Below are 23,462 nucleotides of genomic sequence, written 5' to 3'. Positions count from 1 at the left end.
CTCGTTGATTGCTTCCTGCCCGCACCAATCTTTGTCAAATGTCAAATCACTCATACTCTCAGTCAGGTGAGCTGTCACCTGTCAGCTTCCCAATCCCAATAATCCTGAATCTCAATTTCAAAACAAATAATTTCTTTCTTTTCAAAGTATAGTTCATTATTATTTAATTTCTACCAACTTGGGAATTTTCCATTAATTTCTTGTGTTGTTACTTTAGTGCCTTTTTTAAAAAAATATCTTGCCGAGTTGCTTTCAATATCCTAACCTAAAGCTATAAATTTGCATTGAATCATGTATGAGGTAAGCCTATTGATTTAATAATTTTCAATTTTTTGGGTTTTCCACAGTTTATCCATGTCACAGAACAGCCAATTCAAGTATGCTACTGAGGCTGGCACCGTAAGCCCGCAAGTGAATCAGTGGTTTTCTAATGTTGACAGAGACAAGTCTGGAGAAATTAGTTGGCAGGGTAACATTTGTTTGGTCTTAAAATTGGCTTAATTGATGTGATTTAATTGTTGCTTACAGAACTACAGTCTGCTCTGGTCAATGCTGAAGGTAGAAACTTTTCTGAAGTTGCTTGTAGACTTATGATAGGAATGTTTGACAAAGATAGGACAGGGACCATCAATGTCAATGAGTTTCAGGAATTGTACACCTATATTAATAACTGGCTTACTACTTTTAGAATGTATGACAAAGATCAGTCTGGTAGTATAGAAGAAGCTGAACTATCTTTAGGTAAGCAAAAAGCTTCTTTTCAATATGCAGAATGTCAAAAGGATTTTTTGTTCTAGCTTTTGAACAAATGGGTTTTCGTTTCACTCCTGCATTCACAAAATTCTTGATTGAAAGGAGTGACTTGAAGTATCACAAAAACATGTCCATAGACCAATTTATTGTCACTTGTGTTCAAATTCAAAGGTTTACTGAGGCATTCAGGAACAAGGACACAGAAAGAACAGGAATGATTACTATAGGATTTGAAGAGTACCTTGGCATAGCTTTAAGTTGTTCTTCTTAATTATTTAAGTACTTACCTTTGTATTATATAAAAATTTTAATGTCACATTTAACAAATCTTGCTATAAGTTTTAGATAATTAAAAAAACTACACAAAAACATTGAATAATTATTGTTTATTTACAGATTAGATTTTGCTTTATAGTAGTAACATTTTCCATTCACCTTTACTGACCATTAAAAAAGTGAACACACTTTTTGAAAAAATTTAGTTTTTTATTTATCAGGAAAAAGACTTGAAATTGATAAGGAGTGATCTGAATTTTGACACAGATTACATCATAGGATGGCCAGTCAGTGAATGTCAAATGTCATAAAAAGAAATTTCTGGACACATAGTATGCACATAGATTGGTAGGTGTAGAGTATCCTTGTATGGTACCCTATGATTCCTTAGAGGTCTAGGTAGTTATTGTATAGTAGTAAATTCGATGAAATTGGAGAACAGTTCTTCGTGTAACTAAAATAGACTATAAGTAAACAAAACAAACAATATAGATAAAGAAAAAAATCGCGTAACAAAATTGTGTCTAGACCTAAGGGTTTACAAAATATTTGATCACAGGCAATGTTATGAAAGATCAATTTAATGTGCAAAGTTCTGTAAAAGCTGTTTATGTTGGCTGACTTTAAAGAAAAGTCTCTATATATAAGATATGTTGTTTAAAACAAAGTGTGTTTATATAAACATTTTAATATCTACAATTTTTTTACTGTCAGCATGAAAAAACTTCTAGTTTTTAGAAAAATATACTTCATAAAGGTTAAAATTAAACTTTTAAATGGGGAAAGCCCCCTAAATCATTTCAAGCATATCAATAAATTGATCTCCATTAAATGTAACTTTGGTTGGGTAATACAATATATATAGCGTAAATCTTATAACCTACTGTAAGAGAGAAATTTAACTTTATTATATAATGTTATATACGATTCTACGAAAATAAAGTACATCATTTCCTGCACCTATAGTACATAAATTTATGTCACCTTTGCTGTATGGATACTAAATCCACTCTCATATTTTGGTTTTGCTTGCAAGTTAAAGCACCAATATATCTTCACTCCTTCTACGTTTGTACTATTAAAGTAATATATGACTACCATCTTAAGGACTATTATATTTTACTATTATAAACTTGGTTAATACTGTTTTCATAAATTTTATCAGAAGAAAACTTGCCTCACAGCACTGCAGTGCTTTTATTTTAATTTTAATATAGATAAGTATATAAGTTTAAACATATTCTATTCGTAAAGCTACTATATAACGCTATTGCGCTTCTAATTTTAAATTGTATATTTGTGTTGTTTATTTCTTGTAAATAATGCAATTTTTTTTGGAAACTTTTGAAAATTTAGTTTTGCTGGAGGCACTACGTTTACGTTTAAAACTAGGGTACTAGGTCTATTCGTAAGCGTATTATATCTTTGTGCCCTAGGATTTTTCAGTTCATGTATCCTATATTTCTCTAAGAAAGTCAAAATACTTTGTAAAAGTTGTAAAAGCGCGCGACATTAATGTTAAGAACTAATTTAAATTGAGAGACGTACAATTCTTAATCTAGTTTATCTACTATCGCGGTCTACATGGAAATGTGAATTAAGTTCTGCGTTCTAAAAAGTAAAATAAATTAACATGTAGAGCTTTTACTCCCTTACTGGGTTAGTAACTCCATTTAACACAGAAAGGAATTTTTATCAACCGAGTTAACTTTTATAGAAAACCTCAGCACTTTCTAGTAGGTACATAAAAATGTTTGGTGCTAGTTATATCGGCAGTGTGGCAGCCGATTGTGTGTAGCCCTTTTGGTTAAAGTCTTTAATGAAACAATTAAATATTGTTATTAATTGCCAGGCTAATTATATATTTGCAGCTTGCAAACAAAGATGATATATTAGTGAACAAAGCGAAAATTCTTTAGGAGAAAAATTGACTTAAAAATAGCTTCGTAGAGGCGAGTTAAGTAGGCGATATTGAAGAATATATTTTTTATCTTACTAAAATTCTACATACTGCTACCCTCAAAACTCTGTTTCATCTCCCCTTTAAAAGTCAAATTAGAACTTGAAAAGATTAAAGAGAAACCCTAATTAATCATTAAAAAAGGGTGAAACAAATTATAAAGAGGTATTATTAAGGTGACGTTTATTAATTTGAAGAACTGGCGTCATATATCGAAAGCTCGACGACAAAGCCACTCTTAGAAAGTGCTGAAGGGTCAAATGTTTAGTTAACAAAGCACGACCTCAAAGTTCCAATGGGATTAAAGGGGGCAAGTGCCCTACATGGTTGAAACAATTATTATAATAGGGAATTCCTTACCGATTATTATAATATACTGTGATAACGCTAAGACATTTCAAAAAGTTTACCTCAACATTACTAACTCTTAAAGCAATGACTGATGAATTAATTAGCTGTAATAATTGATGAATTGAAAACTACGTAGGTATAAGTAAGCGAGATATAAAAATATTGATCTATTTTGAGTTTAAACTGAGATCAAAATTTCAGGACAGAAGAATGTTACAATAATATTAAATCAAACTTAGACTATGCCCTGAAGAATTAAGCTATAGGAATCTAAAAAGAAAATTTTGGGCCTTGAAAAATGTTGGCGTAAACAGAAAACTATAGTTTTGCCCCAAACTTAATAGTCCTTATATCTCTTGCTGTGCGACCCTTTAAAATTCCTCATGTAAATATCTTCAGTACCAGGGTCCAATTTCGAAGTATAATTTAATGTACTCGGCGAAATGATAATTTCATTCTGGGAAGAGGTGGGGCACAGCAAGGAGGTTTCGTTTACCTCTTCTTCGATGTCATCAACGTCCTCCTCTTCCTCTTTCCTTATTGATGTTTCGTTGCTTTCACCTTCCTGTTCAGATTCCGATTCGTTGTCCTCAACGGGTAGTTCTGAGAACAGAACAATATTGATAAAGCCCTTCAAGTGAAGTCGTTGTAAACGTTTATATAATTGTTTAGTGGTTTTGTGGCATTTAAATAAAGTGTTCATTACACCAAAAGTCACTTAAGACTTTTGGTTCCAAAATCATGGTACAGACAAACTTATTTAACTGTGAGTGTTCTTGGAAAAGTGTTCATATATACAAAATTGAGCATTTCAAGTTTTTTCAAAATTGTGTGATGAACAGTATTTGACAAACTTCTGCTTTCTGGGGTGCCTTATTGTACATGCGACACTACTAACATTTATGTAATAATCTTATAAATAGCAATTGTCATAAAACACAATTTTTACTCATGACGCAAGAACAATATTTAATTACCTACGAATAAAAGAAAAGTTTCTACAGTAAATTCATGCACTGAAACATTCAGAAGGAAATTTGTGGAATTGTTATACAGGTGTGGTAAATCCAAAACCGACCATAGGAAAACCGTCTAACGGACAGAGAAACGTACATTATTCCATGTTGCATGCGCGGGACTAAGACAGAAAACGAAAAAAATATCAAGTAGGCCATATTTTCAGCGCGCTGTTGCCAAACTCCAATACCGTCGACAAAATTTGACAGTATTGGTGATACTTGGCGTTTGGCAACAGCGCGCTGAAAATATGGCCTACTTGATATTTTTTTCGTTTTCTGTCTTTGTTCCGCGCATGCAATAATGTACGTTTCTCTGTCCGTTAGACGGTTTTCCTATGGTCGGTTTTGGATTTACCACACCTGTATAAGCTTCTGCAAACTAAACTTCCACGTAAATTTTCTTCCCAGACAAGAAACACATTAATATCCAGAAACAGTGACCGGTGAATAGAAAGACTCACGTGATCTGTAAGTTTTTAAGTTTATAGAGATGTCGACGATGAATATATATCGTCATACGCTGCTGAAAATAAGTGAAGCGAGTTAGATTTAAAAGCAGAAGCTGCGACAAAGCCTAGATATAAAATCCTTCCAAACTAGTGATGAAAGCCACTAAAGATTTGATTAGTAATATCTATAAGAGTATCAAAATTGCTAGTTTTTCTGCTACTTACCAGGTGACAATCCGGATCCTGATGGTTCAATAATAATTGACAAACTCTGAGTGCTTCTAGTGGTGTCTGATGGTGGTAAGTTCAATTTGGATTTAGGCTCTAATTGTGGAACTATTAGAGTTACGACGTCAGTTTCCTCTTCTGGGGTTTCTGATTTAGTGTGACCCATATCCGTATAAGAGCGAGGAGAACTGCAACTTGAATAATTAAATCGTCCAACCTACCGATTAAAACATTCACACCCACCTAAGAGTAACGCGTTTTTTTACTCTTGCGCCACTGTCAGAAAACCCACGGTGTAAACCGGGCTTTCTGACAGTTGCACCAGAGCTGCCATCATCCAACTCCTGAATATTTGGTAAGTTCGGATCCGAAGGTTGTTTTTCCACTAGGATTGATTTGGGTTTCGTTGCCGAGGACCAGGGCGTGATTAGGGCGGTTTCCGTTTTGATGTTTGACGGTTTTAATGTGTCAAACTGTGGTCGAGTTGGTACTACTTGTTGGGCGGTTTTTGGCAAGAAGTGTTTCCGGTCCTCCATGTATAACTCGAAAAATTGTTCAATCTTGGCATAGATGTCATCCACCTAAATTTCCAGTATTACAGTTAAAAAGAACACACTCTAAATGTGGTGCAATTTTACTAGACAATAGGGTCGTAAATCCTTAGGATGATTACTCTGAAACTCCCTAAATTACCCTCAAGTTTATCGGTTATTCCACGCAATTTTCTTTGTTAAACGCCATTTTAATGAGCAGATAATAGCAAAAAAGATTTTTAGTGACTTACTTGTCTCTCTACGTTAACTACTCTGGAAGCTAACGAGATTTTGGAAGCGTAAACGTCTTTAGACTTCGAGCCTTGTTTGCCTAGAATCTGATCCAATCTAAAGGCAAAGCGAAGTTATTTTAATTTTATGATTAAAGTATGAAACTTGCCTGTACTGCAAGTTTTTAACTCTATTTAATAAGTCTGCATGTCCCGATGAATATTGCTCAATGACATCTTTGACATCGTATGGCTTCAAAGCTTCTCTAAATTTCCTCCTGGCTACGAAATATCTGAGCTGTAAAGATCAAAAGAAAGTATTAACTCAAACCAGGTCCAGAAGTTGAATAAATAAAGTTGAAAAACAATGTCAGAGTTATGAGCGTTTGTCGCACCCGGTGACCCTTTTGATATATCTTTATTTGCTTTAGCCCTTTTATTTTTTTTAATAAAAGTCAATCTCCGCACCGGCTGATCTCTATCTCTATTCTTGATTCGAATATCGATTCACAAATGATGAAAATGATCATTAATTTAATTACGATTTGAACATTTTAACAAAGTCAAAACGGGTTTACAAAGGGATGAAACAGCTTTTAGGCTTAGACGAGTAAAAGAGGAAAACACAATAACGAACGCTAGTCCCTTAGTTCCCAGACAAGTGGATATACCAAATAAAATCACTCAAGGGACAGGGTGGTTCTAGACAAACGTAGGTAATTTATCAGTTTAGCAGTGACCCTTTATATTGTTTTAAAACCGCAGACATAGTAGGAAATCTAGTTAAGGAAGAAACCACTTACTTTGCGAATCGCCCTGATTGCTGTCTTGTGTTGCGATGTTAATTGCAGAAGCTGTGGCTCTTCTTCTTCATCTGAAATTATTATACAGATAACTAAAGTACTTCTAAGTTAACAAAACTCGTTCTCATTAAAATATTACACCGTAGGAGTAATACAAAACTGAATTTCAAAAACAAAGGCATGTACTTCGTTCCCTAGCGGGTATATGCAATATAAGCCAACAAAGCATAAAAATGTTGTAAACCTGTAATTAACCCGAGTAAATGCCGGACGACATAGTATGTATAAGGGAGAACACTAAAACTGGTTTTACTTGGTTTGCTTTGCTTCTGTTCTTATCGGTCATTTTCAGAGTTATGGTATGTAACCTGAGTGCTGTTATTATTAAGTTGATGAGTTTAGTATTTTGTCAACAATTTGGAAATAGTTGTCCTCCTCATTCAATTTACTTTAGTTTAATAGTCAAATACTTACCATAAACATTCCAGGTAGTGAATGCAAAATAAAAAATTACTGTAGTATTTTTCAGAGTCAAAAAAGTGATATTACAGGCATATTTGTTAAGTGCAGAAAAAAGTTAATTAAGGCGTTAGTTAAGAACTTACCATCCTGGTTTTCTACGGTGATTTTGGTGTCGCTGGCAGTTGAAATTTCGTCGAGGAAGGTGGCATTCAGGGTGTTCCTAGTTCCGTTGCTGCTGTTGCCTGCATAAAAAGTAAAAAAACGAATTTCTCTAGTGGCAAGCTAACGCCATTTTTGCCTGCATAATTTAGTTGGGGCTCTCTCCCTAGCGGGATGTTTTAAAACCGATGTTTATAAACTCCCTTATCGGCAACACTTTGAAACATGCACGTTATTGTTTATTCTGAATTACAAATAACAAAATATCAATTTGCAAATTTAGATCACCCATGTTTTTTTTTTAACCCCCATAAGCCAAACAAATCGTTTATTAATTAATCATCGACAACTCAATTTGTAACGCAATTTAATTACGTTGGTTTTGCAGGTGAAAGAATTTGTTTCGGTTGACCACATCGCCAAATTTCCCCAGAGGAACCTTACCTACGTAGTCCGAGGAAGAGTTCATTCTGGATAGATTTTTTTGGTGCATGATTGCAGGAGATTGTAGGCTGGCTACAGGTTGGCTACGATGTCGACGAATGGTTGAAAGACGGCCTACAAATGAGGCATTGTGCCTGAAGCTGCTTGATGATCTTCTGAAACGTTATTCTCTCTTCAAACATTAACCTCTCTCTACATGACCTTCGCCTTGTTAATCCAGTTTCTTGAAATAATCCTAACTTAATTCAATCCCTAATTTAAATAGCAAAATTACGATTATATCTCCAATCTACTTGATTATTATCTCCCAATTACCTAATCAAGTTTGTTGGTTTCGCATAACGAACCGAGATTATGAATTCCTTCTATTTACGTAAAAATAAATAATCAAGGAATTTTGCGGACGTTATCAGGAAAAAAATACAAATTCCGAGGACCGGGTTTGGGTTTTAAGGATTAACATTTCCTTGAAAAGATTGTTCCCTATAGCCACAAGCTGAGGATAATTAAAAACAAATAAGATTAGGGCCTCTCTTAAAATCGTTCAAAGAACCGTTACCATTTTTATAATTAATTTGCATAACACTGCTGTCATCATTTTTTACGTATAATCTCGGTGTCATATTCTAAACTACTAAATCTGGTTTTGTAGTTGAGCTGAATGCTGTCAAAAGTTAAATTGAACAAAGGTTAAGTTTTGAATTTTCATCATAATAAATCTACGAAAGTTTTAAATGACCTATTATTGTTGGAAATGAGTTGTCGCTTGAAAGCTTGACGCCTTCTTATGAAATTCATAAATGCTGGAGCAGTCATACAATTAAAGTTTTATAATATTTGACTCATTTTTGCATTGACATAAAAGAGGTAACAAGGTGCCCAGTTTAAAGAACAAAAACATTCATTCTCAACCTTATTCTCGACAACAGATCATTATGCCGTAAGCTTTTGTACTAAAAAAGTCACATACGTTTTCTCACTGCGGTTTGTCTGATTTATTATTAATAGTGGCATTTATACTTACGTTGGAGGACTATGCGCAACTTGATGTATTTTCCATGTCGCTTCTGACATGGACTTTTCATCTGCGGCATAACATCGCCACAGGGCCTGAATAAGGGAAGCCGCAGGCTGTCTTCGTCTAATCATGTGCTTTTGTCTTTGTTGTTGTTGTACTTTAAGAGCAAATCCGGAACCTAAAATTCCCTAAACAATACACTAGAAATTAGTATTTAAATTTAAACATGAATTGCTTTAACTTACAGCTGGTAGAGCAAAAAAGGAAATACCGAGAAGGGAGCAAAAAGACGCTATAATTTTTCCTTGCCAAGTATAGGGAACCATATCACCATAGCCTACAGTGCAAAGCGTTATCTACAAAAGTACTGCAAAGTTAAACACGGAATTTAACTAAGAGTCCAAAAACTCACCACACCCCACCAGAGGGCTTGAGCAAAATTATTAAACTTAGTGTGGGGAACGTCTTTTTCAGCTAAGAATACGAGAAAAGATGCAAATATCAAACCAAGAAACCCAATATATAAGGTAGTCATTAGTTCCTAAAACAAAACACTGAAAAACCGCAGAAACCAAAATGCAGAATAATACCTGTCGATGAGCAAAAACAACTGAACCCAAAAGCTTCCAGGTACCACCTCTTCGATCCATACGAACCATTCGTAAAATTTGAAAGAACCTCAAACCACGAAGGGCGCTAGCTGCTAGTACCTGTCCTCCTGATTTCATTGTAAGGGCCAAAACAACTATAGAAGCTGCTATAGTAATTATGTCTAAAAAAATAATTGGATGCGTGTCAGTATTTATAATAAAATGAGAGTCATATCTACAAAAATTATGCTTAAAGATCTTCAAAGCGTTGATTGATATATTAAAATAAATTAGATGGAATTGAAACACTGAACTTCATTTTCATGATAGCAATTTTCAATACATTAATCGATTGGTTTTCTGAATAAATCCGAACCAATTCTCTTTTAGTAGATTTCCTGGAAATAAACTGGAAGCCGATTTTCTACGTAAATAAAATGCACAAAATTATCTTGGAAAAACATTTCTATGCATTTAATTTAATTGGGTTCGAATAATTGACATTTGAGCTCTACGAAATAAGATCCTTGTGGAGTTGAGGATCAATATTCAGAATTTTATAAATTTAAACCTTTACCTAAATATTTAAAAGATTTTATTTTGCACTTGCCAGTGCTGTAAATGTATTGATTGATTACAACACTAGTGTTTAAGTGAAAACAATACAACTTTATTTAATTAAAAGCATGTAACGATTTTGTGCTAATTGTAAAATATTAAAATCATCCGAGCGTCACTACAAAAATGCAATAATGTCGGATAAATTTTAGCTGTATATCGGATAGGAGATTAAATAAATGTGCAGAGTTGTTATTCGACTAAGGGGTAAATACAATATACTACAAACCTGCCACTATAAACCGGTTTTTGAGGTGAAAATTTGAATTTAACGAGTTTTCGCTCTATACATAAATTGGTACGTATTTCAGTCATCAGTCGCTCTCAAAGTTATAAAGTTTGATAATAAAACTGACGACAGGCTGAATATAAATTTCCTCAATAGAGTTCAGAGGGAATTAAAAACCAGCATTCTAATTTTCCGCCATAGAAGTTTTGCAATATGACTCTAGTAATTACATTTGCTCACTCAATTTTTTTAAATAACTAAATATAGATCAAAGAATAATAATGACAAGTTTTAATTAATTGTGATAGCAAAGTAGTTTACCCTTCAAATTTTAAGTTTAGATTATACCGCGTTTGGATCGGTAATCATGAGTTGACAGAAACCACCTCCTGTCATTTGTACTATTCAATTATCAAATACTAGTATTTGTACTTCATGGCAATATAGCAAAAATGAGTTTTAATTATTATTTAGTATTAAACTTTAAAATTACTTACCAATAACGCAAAAAGGACGCCGTAAAAATTTTAGCCTGCCAATGAGTCCTTGATATCGAGACCTACATCCCGACGACCAAGTTCTAGAAATTATTTATTATTTCAGTGTTGGAAAATTTCAACGTTAAATCGGCTTACCTCAGCACAAGTTCAAAAAAGAAGGTAGAACAAACGATCGATTCCATATAAACCAAGACATCTCCGGCTTGCTTTTCGTATTCTTCTATTGTTGAAAACACGCTTAACGCTAGACCGGTGAAAACTAAAACGAACCTGAAACCAATAAAAGTCAGACGTGGGAAACTTTGTTAAGTCCTCGGTCGCAATCGTTAACTACAGAAAGTATGACATGTTCTCTTTGGAGAATTCAATTGAATAAATTGCTGTTTACTCCTTGAAATATATTATTTATTATAAAATTAAGGGACTAATTTAAACTTCCTTCTGGTATACACATACACGTGCCCGACCCCTGTTGCTCGTAATCAGAGTTCGAGTTTCAGTATTGAGAGTTCTAAACATGCAAAATTTGTAATACTTAAATCATTTCCCTATTTTACCAAGAAATTTTTACCTTCATATGTTATGAAAAAGCATACAAAAAAGTCAACATTCTGCTTTATCACAACCAACCTAGTTTACAAAATTTCTTCTCAAAAGAATTTTACGACAAGTAATACTTTTTCGCCTCCAAATTGGGTTTGCGGATACCTTTGATGAGCAGAGGAAAAACAAGAAATACAACAGGGTTTTTCAGGGGTAAGAATTTAACGTAAAAAATGTAAATTAATAAAGGAATTGCTACAGGTCAAAAGATATATATATTGGCCTTACTTTTGAAAAGTTCAGTGTACCGAAAGGAATTTTTTGCAAGTAGCAAAGTAAGAAATATTTGAATTCTTGTGCATGGATGTTCAAAATTGAAAGCAACACGAAAATGTACATGTTGACGTAAATATTTTCTACATTTGTGATAGTATTATGTAACATAACGGGCTTCATATTTTCCACTGGCATGCTCTGCAGATGAAAGCTGCCTTGAATAAAGCGCAGCTGATTGAAAATCTCATGCAGGAGCATAAAAAGACCGAAACATGTCAAGTTTCAAGAACCGACGTTGGAGATTGAAGGACTTGTTATTGACAAGAGTTTTTAATTAACTGAACCTGCTAAAGTTTTGTGTATTCATTCTTTGAAATGGCAAAACAGCAACAAAGGACAGGAACTGCTAACAACAAAATAGCTTTAATTCCTATTAAGCGGTAGGGTTTCCTTTCCTACAAAGTGCTCTAACGGGTATTTCCTCTTAAATGTTCGCTGAGGGGGTTTTTGGAAAACGTATACACGTTTATGGCATCGAGGACAAAGCGTCCGATCTAATTGAGTAGTTTCTATGTGATGCGAATATCCTGCCTTTTCGTTGTATCCAATGTTTCAAATCAATTGCAAGGCAATAAAGTTAGATCGATAGTTGCAATATTTAGTAAAATATAGCTACATTTATACTTATTATACAAACTCGTTACCTAAGCCCAGATGACAAACGTTTATAAAACGTATTAATAGTTATACAACCGACATGACGGTATCTAAATGATGAACAAGGATTATTAAAAACGATTGACGTCAATTGTTGCATAAATGGTCAACTGCAATTTAATAGCATTTTAAATGGAAAATTCACAAACAATGCACATCCGCATTGCGGTAATTATCAATCGAAGTTAAAGGTGTCGACTCATTAGCAAATTAACTATTTTTAATTGTGAAAGTAGGTGCACAACTCCTGCCATGCACACTAAACGTAAAATTAACTGTTTGTCATACTTCTCTGGATTATGTAAGCTCTATATTAGATCTTTTTGAAGTGATATCTAGGATGTAAGATTTTCTGGCATATCTGCGGTTGACAGACGAATTAATCTTCATTTTACGGTACGTAGACCGTTTATTTTTTTTTAGGTAAACTTAAAGGGCACTCAACAAAGCGTTTAAAAGCGAAACACGCAACATCGATATGATATGATTAATATTAAAAATTTTCCAGCAATTCCAGTTTCCTCAGTTCAGATAACTTATTTGCTGTTTGTTTCCAGTCTCAATTGACAAGAACAACCGAATGGCCAATATTTGCCTTTACGATACAGCACTTGCTTTTATTTTACAATGCCTTCAAGTATATTAAATTGCCAATTTGGCATTCATGTTTACCCACAACCCGAAATTGTTACTCCAAATTACAATTGAGGCGAAGATCTATTGATGTATTGTTCTCACGTTTACTAAAGGTAATTGCCATTCTAAACCGTCCTAAATTAGAGGTTTTCATACTAAATGGTTATTCAGTTCCAAATTGTGTTTTTACTGAATAAACTTTATCAACTATTCAAGTCAAAGGAGTTTATTCATTTCACAAGCACTAGTTGAATATTTTTCATTAGTTACCTTTTTCAGTCAAAGCAGACGTAGACAATAGGCCATAATTTCTGACTGACGTTTATGAATAAATTATGGAATTTTATGCCGTTTCGGGTTTAAATTGCGTTTTGCATAGAGATGTTACCATTCTGGTTATTATTTACTGAATAACTACGAGATTGCGAGCGCTCCGCCAAAAACCATAAAATTTACTCTAGATTTATCAGAAGACCTGACTTATGATTGTAGCATAATTTTTTATTAAAGCGAGATGAAATTTTCTGGTTTTATTACTAGTCATCGTATAGCTTCAAAAAATTAATTCAAAAATGTTGATATGGATAATATTATCATTATATACGTGGCAACCGAGCAACAAACATCTCTCGTACATTTTTTAAAATGTAACAAATTTGTCTTACATTTGCCTTTATGATATGTTTATTTTTTTAATTATATATTCATTTTCTCAAAGTTGCAGCTTGACGATTTCTGAAATGGTACATTTATTAGTCATTGTGTGGGGACAATTATTGAACTGACGACTCTACCTATACTTAATACTGTGTGATGCAAAATTGGCTTTAAATATTAAATTTTATGCTTGTTTGTTTTGCATTCCAGAGCAAAATTTTCTCGAAAATTTATTTCTATCGTGTCTGCTTTTCTAATGAAGTTCCAAAGCATAAATAGTTAAAAGATGATCCGGATTTCAATTCGAGCTCGAAATTTCAGAGACCGAGGATCCGGCATGATTAAATTTAAGGGGTCGGCTTTTGCTAACGTTACCAGGAAAATTTAAACTTTCGGTTAGGTTAAGTACTTACACAAGAAAATGGTAAACAAAAGCAAGTCCTCTAGGCCTTTCTAAAAAGTTGTAGACCCGGCTCTGAAGTTTTCGGTATCGGGCATCGCGACGAGAAGCTCTGTAATTGAGTGGCTTTCCCAACAACGACATTCTAGGTTGAAAAAGTCGTCCCCTTTGCTCCGTACTCGGACCTGTCGAAGACAGCACAGACCTGAAACTGCAAACATAGCTTTATTAATACATTTTTAAATATATTCATTCAAACAAATGTGTATCATACACAATAGAATTATGTTTCCATCCAAGAGATTAAGGGATAAGGTTTTAATCCTTACACCTCACATCCTAAAAACTCATCATTATTTATAAGCCAGATTTAATCTGTTGTATTTTAACTGCAACATAGTGGTCCATCGTTAAGCTCCTAAACTAAAACATTAACAGTTTAGTAACAGTATGGACATTTCCTTACCTCAGGGAATACAAATTAAAATAGTTTTGCCTTGTGTAAAGAATGTGATATGCAATTAATTTTCTGTCTACTCTTCTGGTATTCGCACAACACACCAGGACAGCAAAATAAGCTTGAATAGAAAGATTAAAATCAGGCCCCTATGCATGTGATCCAACTGGAAAATTTGTTGAAAAATTTAATTAAAAGCGGCAATCATCAATGAGCCTGTGCCAACGGTAAACACAATTAAACAACTCGGTGATGGTGCAGAGTTTTCCGCCTACTTTTAGCCAGAACATGAAATTCCCATAATAATTAAAAACAATTTGGAAGGTATTCAAAACTAAACAGGTTTAAATATTTAGAGTAGCTTAAAACTTTTTCCGCTCCAGCTGTATTTCCATTCATTATAAGGGACTATAAACGTCTCTGGTAATGTGTTTATGTAGTGTCTGCACGTCTCTTTTACTATAATACCGCCATTTCAATTCAACGTTAAGCTCAGCTTACACAATTTTTACCACTTACACTGATTTCAAGTATAGGGGAGTAGTTATCAAACTGGCATATAATCCAAATGATTACAGTGATCAGGGAGATGAGTTTTTTAACTACTGATTAACAACATTGTTTTACTGTTGGATCTTTTCGATAAAAATTTAAAAAATCATGACACTGACGAAGTAAATTTTAGAGTTTCGTACTAAATTAGAAAATAGACTATCAAACTAATATACGCAAAATCAAGTAAATATCAAAATTCCCATTTTCATCTTACACCAAGGCATTTGCGCCATTTTTTATTTTTTCCAAAACGTTTCATTTATTTTATATTAACCTGTGCATATAATTTAGACTATTATTTAAATAACAGTGTTGGCACAGATAACAAATAAGCAAAAAGTCTAACAAAATATAAAGTAAAAAAACAGTCATAATGTTGCTTTAAACTACCTCGTTTTCGATTCTGTTCCATCAATCCCTCACTGGTTTTCCACGACTTTCTACAGTTTTTCCAAATCAAATTCGAGTTAAAAAAATAAAGAAGTGCGAAATCAATCTGATGCCCGTTAATATCACGAAGGTGTACTTTAAATGCGGCTAGAAAATATTTTGATTACAGTTTAGCATTGGGAGCAACAGAGAACCGTCATTGATTAATAGCCGGTGTTCTGTTAAATGTAATCTTTATTTGATTTATTGTTTGTGTATCGATTATAAATCTAACAAGCTCTTAATTTGGATGAAGTGTTTTTTTTTCAATAAGTGCCGCTGGCGTTTAAAACTTATGTTTGTATTCTAAAGTAAATTTATGCAATTATTTAGGTTATAAATACCTTAAATCCAGATTTGATTGAAAAGTCTTCTTAAGTAATTAACTAACAACTTTTCGGGGGGCTCCAGCATTGTCTCACTTAAGTTTTTTCAAACGCGCTAAAACAAATTAATAAATAAAAACCACTCCAGCACTGAATAGTGTCCATTCGAAAATTGTATGTGCAAAACATTTTTGCAACATTTATTTAATGTCTTTTTCTATATGTTTAATAATAGTTAGGAATGTTAAATCGGAGTTTGGAGTAACGCGAATGTTCCTCCCGCACTTCATGTTGTTGTTTTCCGACTCTATGATAGGCATCGCTGAAACTGGCTGGAAACTCTGGATATCTCCAGTTTTCTCGTGTCAGAGCGAGATAGTCGTTCTACCTGCCTTGCGCTGTTTTCAACCGCGGATTATGAACTGGCCTCAAACTTTATAAAAGTCCGACTGGATTTTTCGAAAAAGTTTATTCCACAGACCAGTTAAATATCGCCGCAAAGTATAAACATTACGTTACCTGCTTTTATTGCTCCGCGCTGCTCCAAGTTGTTAATTCAATGCCACTAAAATTAAATAAACAACTCGATGGGCAATAAACTACCCACTTCTTTTGTTTCAAAATGTAATTAGGCCAGAAACTTTGCTTTTTAACTCAAATCGTCAGTCACGATATTTACCCTATATATTATTTACCAACATTAGACTACAATTGTGGTATGTTTATTATCAAATCGAATAAATCTTAGTAATTTACATTTGATTCACCCAAATTTAGACAGTGATTTAAGTACTGATTTTTTTTAAGCACAAAATGCTTGTTTAATTTTTTTTTTACTTTTATCTTTATGTTATACTACCTGATTAATTTTCTTCATTAAAATCTGCAAAACCCCTAAACAAAAATTGTATAATAATAATAATAATTAAAAACACTATTAAAACAATAAAAACTTATAATGAATGTTTTTTCCACTTAAATTCAAAGGACAGAATTTAAGGGGTATCAAACTCAAACAAAACAAACCACGGTATACATGTATTATTCATGACTGTTTAGCAAGTAAAAGAAAAGCTTTGATTTATTCCGATACTTTTATATTTTGTAATAAATCCTAAATTAAAGAGAATAAATTACTCCACGCCAATTTATAAGAGAAATCATTCCTGACTGGCGTCTCCTATCCAGAAATTGAATTAAACGGCGGCTCCTAGAGAAAACAATGTCGTCACAAGAACATTCCTCGCTGGCTGATTTCGATTACTATAAATCTCAAAGGAGGGCTTTGCGAAGGAGCTGACTTTGTCCAATATTTTCAGTTGGAAACCCAAAACAGCTCGGAAAACTTCGGTAAAAACGAATAGTTTATTTTTCGCAGTTTCATCGAATTTGGAGCCTAGTCTCAAACGTTCACTAATTCCAGCTCTATCTAGGAACAACCGCTGCTGTCCCCTTGTATTGGTTACTATAGTTAAATAAATCCCACTTTATCCGGTTCAAATCCACGTTTTCTGACTAGCTGTTTTATTCAATTTCGAGTTTTTTCCTCTTCTACTTGAGCCATCCCCGATGACGTAGTCCTGTCGAATATTGTGAAATTTATTTCCTTGCCATGGATTCCTTAAACTTGGGGTTGTTTTTTTTAGCATTCGCATTCCTTGTCAAGCCCATTTTCACGTACATATCTACTTAACTAATTGTGTACCACTCTAAGACCAGTTTAAGTTAAGAGGACTTCACCGCAGGAATTCCTCACAGAAGCGCAATTTCAGGGATGTTTGTTTCGAAACTAAATATCCATTTAACACTTCCCTTTAAGATTCTCAAACTTACGTGAAAGAGTACTTACTTGTCTTGGTCCCATTTTTCATTAAATCGTCTATTATCTTCATCGCCTTTGTAGATTGTCTGAAATTCGACGGATTTCTTGGTCCTTAAAGCTGGGTCACGTGACGTTAAAAGAGGTCTATGAGATAAAGCTGGAGATTCGTTGGGGGCAGGTGAGGTAGTTCCAGATGTCATTTTCGATGCTTAATAAGTCAAGGAGTAGATCTAGAAGAAATAATGCTATTTAGGCTATTTCAATCATAATTTAACGTTGAATTTGAACTGCAAATTACATTTGAATTTTTTTTATCCATATCGCCCAACTGGGATAATAATTTGGCTGCCTGCCAAGACATCTCCCATTTTGCATTTATAAATTCCTACAGTCAGAAAAGATAGTCATCGAGGATGATAGCTTTTCCTGTTTGCCCTATCCGTTCGAAAAAAACTTATTCGAAGAACCGTTATGTAAAGGTCAAACAGGACAATATAACTCATTAGAAACGTAGAATAAGTTTTGATCAACGGCAAGAAAAACTAATAGGTACGTTCCGATTTATGTTAAAGGCCTTGGCCATAAATCGATTGTGAAGCCTGGAATGAGCTTCAGCTTACACAACTATCCACTTTGTGCGAGAGAAATTAATAACAAAACCTCCAAGCATAGTTCTCCTGAATTCCCGAATGAATTTTTTGAAATTACACAGATAGCTGAACTTATAAAGCAATTTCTGGAATACCTCCTTTTTAACAGAAGCACGTCAATTATTTGGATATCAACAAAATTAAAACTAATAACTGTAACTAGAAAACTGTCCATTTATGGTTTTCAATGTGCTGTTTTTACTTCTTGGAGCTGCTAACCACTTCTAGAAAAGTCAACTTTAATATAATATCCACTTTCTTATTATTAGGGTTCCCAGTAATAAAACTGTAAGTTATTTTAAGCAATAAACGTGAGAATTTGCTTATTACTTTATGAATTTAAAGCTTTGCTGGCTGCAACAAGATGCCGATGTTGTTGAAGTCAACTTGGATTTTTTAAATTTTATTTAGGTATGAATGTCTGTAGTTCCTTTCAGTTAAAAATGTGGTTAAAAAAAGGATAATGGATTTAAAAAGCTCTTTAAGTCAGTTAAAAATTTGCTATCAACTTTCAAGCCATCCAGATAAATGGTTTCCAATCCTAGCCTTTTCGCTTGCCCGTCAGATAAAACAGTCAACTAACGGCTTCATGATTCCCGTCGACTTCCTATCAGTAAAGCCGAAGATAATCAGGATTAAATGTAGCTTAGACTTTGATGGATAATCGGCAATTTATCAGCAGCATTTCGGAGGAGTTCAGTTTAAGACAGATGACGAGAAGTTTACATATAAAAATAAAATAGTTTTTATTTAACCTGGGCTGGAAACTCAAAAATAAATAAAAACAGATTATACAGCATATGCTAAGGTTGACTTTGACCTCACTGGATTTTTCAGAGTGTAAAATTAATGGGTTCTAAACCGCATTAGCATGAAAGGTTGAAATTCTAAATTACGCTGAAAGTATAAACAGGACATCGAATTTACAGACTAATAGCTTATATTTGGACGATGTTTTAAAAACACTCGATAAATTTATTTTTCAAACAAGGGGGAAAGGGAAATTAACAAAACAACATGGAACCGATAAACCAATAAATTGCCAGAAAAATGAAGTTTCGGCAGGCAAAAGTACACAGTAGAGCAGATAAATTTAAAATACATTTTTGTACTCCGGGTTACAGGGGTTTTGCACGTGGTATTAAAAATAGTTTACGATGATTAGGATCGAAAATAAATTCCGAACGCGATAAAACTGTTTATAGATTTGCTCGATTTTTTTTCTCAGCCCTGGCTGCGTCATCTTCAGCATGCGAGATCCCCATCAAATACAACCTGTTGTTACAATCGCTTTTTAAAGTGTTTGCATGCCTGGAATAGCTCCAACAGACAACCAATGCCAAAAAAAGTGATAATCCTGCCGGAGCTTTTCATAAAGCGTAAACCGTGAAACGATAAGAAACCAATTACTATTTAACGGTAATGGAAATACCCCCTAACGTTATAGCAACACTGATAACACATTGATTACACGGGAATAATTATTATAGTCATAAATCGTTTTCATACATTTCAAATTTTCTCACAACAAGGAAAACTTACTCTGCATTGATCTCTCAATTCTGTTTGCTCCTATGAAAAGGGTATTGTAATGTCGTCTTAAAAATACATTGACTTAGTATAACAATAAAGAAACGTTATTTTTAAAATTCTATTCCTGTAGCTTATGCAGTTAAATAGCCAATATCAAATTTCGTTTTTTTTTTGTCAATATAGAAATGTTTCCAAAATCATCTACTCGCCTTAAAGAAAATATTTCTATTAGTTTTGCATACATTTTAAATACCACAATATTATTATCTACACAATTATTGACTAAAATCGGCTGAAAATGTCACGTTTATATTATATCTCTGTCCGTTGTTGAATAAATGCATTTACAAATGTCAAACTCACTGGTCACGTGTAACGGATCCATTAGTGCTATTTTCTATATTTACTGAGTGTCTGGAGTAAGCTTGACTCGTTAAGTACATCATTTAACTTGAACTTTTAAAGAAAATAATGAAACTGATTCCAGAACCACTTTACATATTCCTCGACCTTTTTTTCTTGCATAATGAACAAATTGCCAATTTTAGGTCACGCTACTTCAAATTTTCGCTCACGTCTAGGCTTTTAACATTCTTAATTTCTGATGCGAGGGTCCCCACAAAGATTCTCCTCAAATATTTTCAATAAGGGAGACAACTTAGTTGGGATCATGTTTAATTAAACTTCAAAGACACAATAATAACATTTCTGGAAGCGCCTTTAGTTACGTTTTTTCACGTATCTTAATCAAATTTTTAAAGCTAAAATGAAATAAAATATGAGATTTGGTTAACATTTGAACCAAGAGGGATTAAGTTGGTTTATCAAAACATGAGTCCCATTTAGAAAAAGTTCTCAGCCAGTTTTAATTAGATATTCATTAAAACGTTTTCCAGATGTGTCCTCGTATAATAACTAAGCCAATATATAATAACAGTCGCATTCAATAAATTTAAGACACTCTGTATGTTTAAAATAAAAATAAATTGACCTAAACAGACTAATTATAGCCAAGTTAAAGTATTTTTAAACAGTCTAGGTTTAATTTAACAAATTTGCAGTCAATAACATAAATAGTTCGAACATTTAATAAACACTTTATCGAATCGTAAAATTGAAGTGTAGCCAATGCCGTAAAGATTGAATACGATATAGCTGCAATTCTTATCAATGAGTTTTGAGTGAATTCAGGTCAGGGTATATCGAACTATTAAATTGGGATAAATTAGTAGAATATGTATATAAGTTTGTAAAAACGATTAGTTAAGGAAAATGGTTGGTAAAATCGATACAAAAGCTTATTTGAGATTTACGAGGTATCCAAAAACGTTGGGCGCCGGTTTATCGTTACGTTTTGTGGGATTTAAACGTAACAGAGGACCATTAATTTAGGAAAGAAGTCTCGAGGCACTAAGCTCTCATACATAAAGATCATAGCTTACAAACTGTAAGACTACTTGCTTCTACAATGTTATATTACAAAAGCACTACTGAAAATATCATACAATATTTGTGCTAAATGAACATGAATATGATTGTCTTAGTAAGTAAAATTATTTCAGTTAGTGCGTCGTTTTTCCTCTGATAGTGAAGTTTGAAGGTTTGTATGTGTAACACCCACTTTTCTTCGTTGTTTAAAAGTTTTCGCACGCTTGCTAACAAGAAAAATCTAAACATTGTATCTGTTTTATTTAGATTAGCGGGTATTTTAAGAAATTTATGCAGTAGCTTTTAGTGCATTTGTATTAGCATAGGTTAACTAGCGAGCGGATTTGTATAAGAAATAACCAACCGATGTTTAATTGGTCTTATTACGGAAAATTGCGCCGTTGAATAGTTCTTATACTTAAGCACGAACAAGTTTAACTACCATCAGCTACACAAGAAAACAGGACAATTTAAGAGTCGGTTATTAAGTGAAAAAGCGTCGTTCCTTCACCTTGTTATTATTTCTCATTCCGCTAGTAAATTACTCTAACCGACACAGCATGAAAAGTGGGTAAAAAGGGGTATTCACCTTTGCGGTGAATGCGCCTCTATCAGCAAGAGACAGAGCTCTTTCATCTTTAGAGTTTCTAGTCCGGCTTGTCGAGGAAAACTTAAGTCTCTACATTCTCGGACGGCACACGGTAAATTTATGGTAACATTCGAAATCCACGACGATAGACACTGGCAAAGCCAGTGGCTGTGGCCTTCCCAAAGCGAAAACTATAGAGAAAATGCCGCGCATCCTACGTTCTGCTCAGGCTCAGACTCAGCATCATTTTGGATTCGCATTTATTTCAAACTTATCACGGATGATCCACTTTTCAATTCTACTCGCCAACTTTCATAGTTTTATAATTAACTAACTTCCTAGATATGAGCATTTTACCAAAAATTAGATTAGTTTTACCTATTCCCAATTTAAATGTACAGAGGTAATAAATATCAAATGTTGAAACAACAGCGTAACTACATATATGACACATTTGCCATTTAATCAATAATAATTATATGTCAAGGGAGCTCTTTTGGCAACATAATAAATTGAGGCTACACGATTTACCTTACACAGTTTAAACGACCGAACTGAACACTCCTCCACCATTAATTAGAATTTACGATCCAAGAATCATTCAACTCGATCGTGGAGGAAAACGATCCTTTCCAAGCTTAAGAGCTTAAGAGATTCGATTTACTTATTTAATTCCATTTAAAGTTTTATTTAATCAAGAGAGTTGCTTAGCGATAATATTGTGTCTTCAAACAGTATATAATTATCTAGTCTAAACTCATCTTAGTCGATATTATAGATGTAATCTTTAAAGTAAACGGAAACTTTGTTGCATAATGTTAAGAGGGATTTAACATCTTACTCAAAGTTAGTCGCACATGCCGTAGAATTAAACTCTGTTTGTCATTAAACAGAAGCCTATAAATGTCATTTTGTGGATCAAATGGATGAATTTTAATCATTGTCGCGGCATTTTTATATTACAATAAGATCTAAATTAACTTGAACTTTACTCTTTGACTTTGACTCTAGCATGCTTAGAATACACTGAGAATATTGCCACTTTTATCAATAAAGCCCCACCAATTTACTTTATAGGTCAAGTGGTTAATCCCAACCTGAACCAGGTAATATCGGCTTATAACACGAAACATCTTTAGTGGCGGATTAAGTTGTATATTATGCAACTTCAATTATTGAAGTACCACACTATACAGAACCTCATAAGCGGAATAAAGCATCAAATTACATACAGCGTCATAAGTGACTAATTCAGTTTCTATTAGAACAAAATGACAAGTTTTTCAAGTAGTATATGTTTTTTTATGGTTTGATTTACATTGTTAGGTACGTCACTAACTGTCGAGTATATTTTTAACAGTTTTCCAACGGTATCTCGCTTAAATTGTCCTTTGAAAACCCCACGTGGATTTTCCACCAAATACTGTTTCATGCTCTCTTGGTATATCATCTATTATTGCTTTTATCTAGAAACACCAGTGCTATAGATACTCCCATCTGTAGGAAAGCTAGCAAAGCAAGTAGAATTATTGATTTATTTTAAATCAAGAAAATGCAGGATGCTATTTAAGGTAAGTCCAAAATATATATTGATTAAAAAAAAGAATGGGTCAATCCCTAATAAGTGAACAAAATTTATTGCCGTTAATCAAATCAAGTTCCTTTGCTCCGATTCTGAACACAATGCCAGTAATAACAAACATCGTCTAGTCATCAACGGTTTGGTTTAGCATAGCATCTATTTTGAAACTTTTTTCAAAAGGTGGATCGAGTTTTGTTTAAGATTATCGCCATTCCGTTATTTATTTTAACAGAAAAAAAG

At 33.6% G+C, this 23,462-nt stretch overlaps 2 protein-coding genes across 11 annotated transcripts; one reads left to right on the top strand and one right to left on the bottom strand.

Moving 5' to 3' along the window:
• Positions 1-65: 65 nt before the first annotated feature.
• On the top strand, positions 66-1,122 carry LOC145738853 (peflin-like). 4 transcript variants are annotated; one of them, XM_081993975.1, is made up of 4 exons: positions 66-293; positions 348-469; positions 529-741; positions 798-1,122. In XM_081993975.1, the coding sequence occupies exons 2-4, from the start codon at positions 355-357 to the stop codon at positions 1,022-1,024; spliced, it is 555 nt and encodes a 184-aa protein (XP_081850101.1). In that variant the 5' UTR covers positions 66-293; positions 348-354; the 3' UTR covers positions 1,025-1,122. The 4 variants fall into 4 exon arrangements, with proteins under 4 accessions (XP_081850101.1, XP_081850102.1, XP_081850099.1 ...); XM_081993976.1 differs by having other exon boundaries at positions 66-300; positions 369-469; XM_081993973.1 differs by having other exon boundaries at positions 66-300.
• LOC145738849 (potassium voltage-gated channel subfamily KQT member 1-like) lies at positions 1,121-21,799 on the bottom strand. Of its 7 annotated transcripts, none has more exons than XM_081993965.1 (18): positions 21,641-21,799; positions 17,468-17,670; positions 13,865-14,062; positions 10,758-10,892; positions 10,620-10,702; positions 9,276-9,457; positions 9,098-9,226; positions 8,931-9,041; positions 8,692-8,873; positions 7,668-7,822; positions 7,208-7,306; positions 6,603-6,673; positions 5,970-6,097; positions 5,821-5,917; positions 5,280-5,617; positions 5,034-5,224; positions 4,821-4,882; positions 3,801-3,943 (listed from the first exon to the last, which is right to left on the bottom strand). In XM_081993965.1, exons 2-17 carry the CDS (start codon positions 17,638-17,640, stop codon positions 4,842-4,844), a joined length of 2,313 nt encoding a protein of 770 aa, XP_081850091.1. In that variant the 5' UTR covers positions 17,641-17,670; positions 21,641-21,799; the 3' UTR covers positions 3,801-3,943; positions 4,821-4,841. The 7 variants fall into 7 exon arrangements, with proteins under 7 accessions (XP_081850087.1, XP_081850089.1, XP_081850090.1 ...); XM_081993966.1 differs by having other exon boundaries at positions 4,821-4,879; XM_081993961.1 differs by lacking the exon at positions 4,821-4,882 and having other exon boundaries at positions 1,121-3,943.
• Between the last annotated feature and the right edge of the window lie 1,663 nt (positions 21,800-23,462).

The sequence above is a fragment of the Ips typographus genome, linkage group LG16 (assembly GCF_016097725.1).
Source record: "Ips typographus isolate SLU linkage group LG16, UJ_Ityp_2.0, whole genome shotgun sequence".
Classification (NCBI taxonomy): Eukaryota; Metazoa; Arthropoda; class Insecta; order Coleoptera; family Curculionidae; genus Ips; species Ips typographus.
This window is presented reverse-complemented; position numbering and strand designations above follow the sequence as displayed.

Coding starts and splice junctions, on each gene's coding strand:
- LOC145738853 (XM_081993973.1), top strand. Junction 470..528: donor TGGAGAAATTAGTTGGCAGG/GTAACATTTGTT, acceptor TGTTGCTTACAG/AACTACAGTCTGCTCTGGTC. Junction 742..797: donor AGAAGCTGAACTATCTTTAG/GTAAGCAAAAAG, acceptor TTTTTGTTCTAG/CTTTTGAACAAATGGGTTTT.
- LOC145738849 (XM_081993961.1), bottom strand. CDS start 17,640: ATGACATCTGGAACTACCTCACCTGCCCCCAACGAATCTCCAGCTTTA. Junction 9,227..9,275: donor TTGTTTTTGCTCATCGACAG/GTATTATTCTGC, acceptor GTTTTGTTTTAG/GAACTAATGACTACCTTATA. Junction 7,307..7,667: donor CTCTTCCTCGGACTACGTAG/GTAAGGTTCCTC, acceptor CTTTTTATGCAG/GCAACAGCAGCAACGGAACT.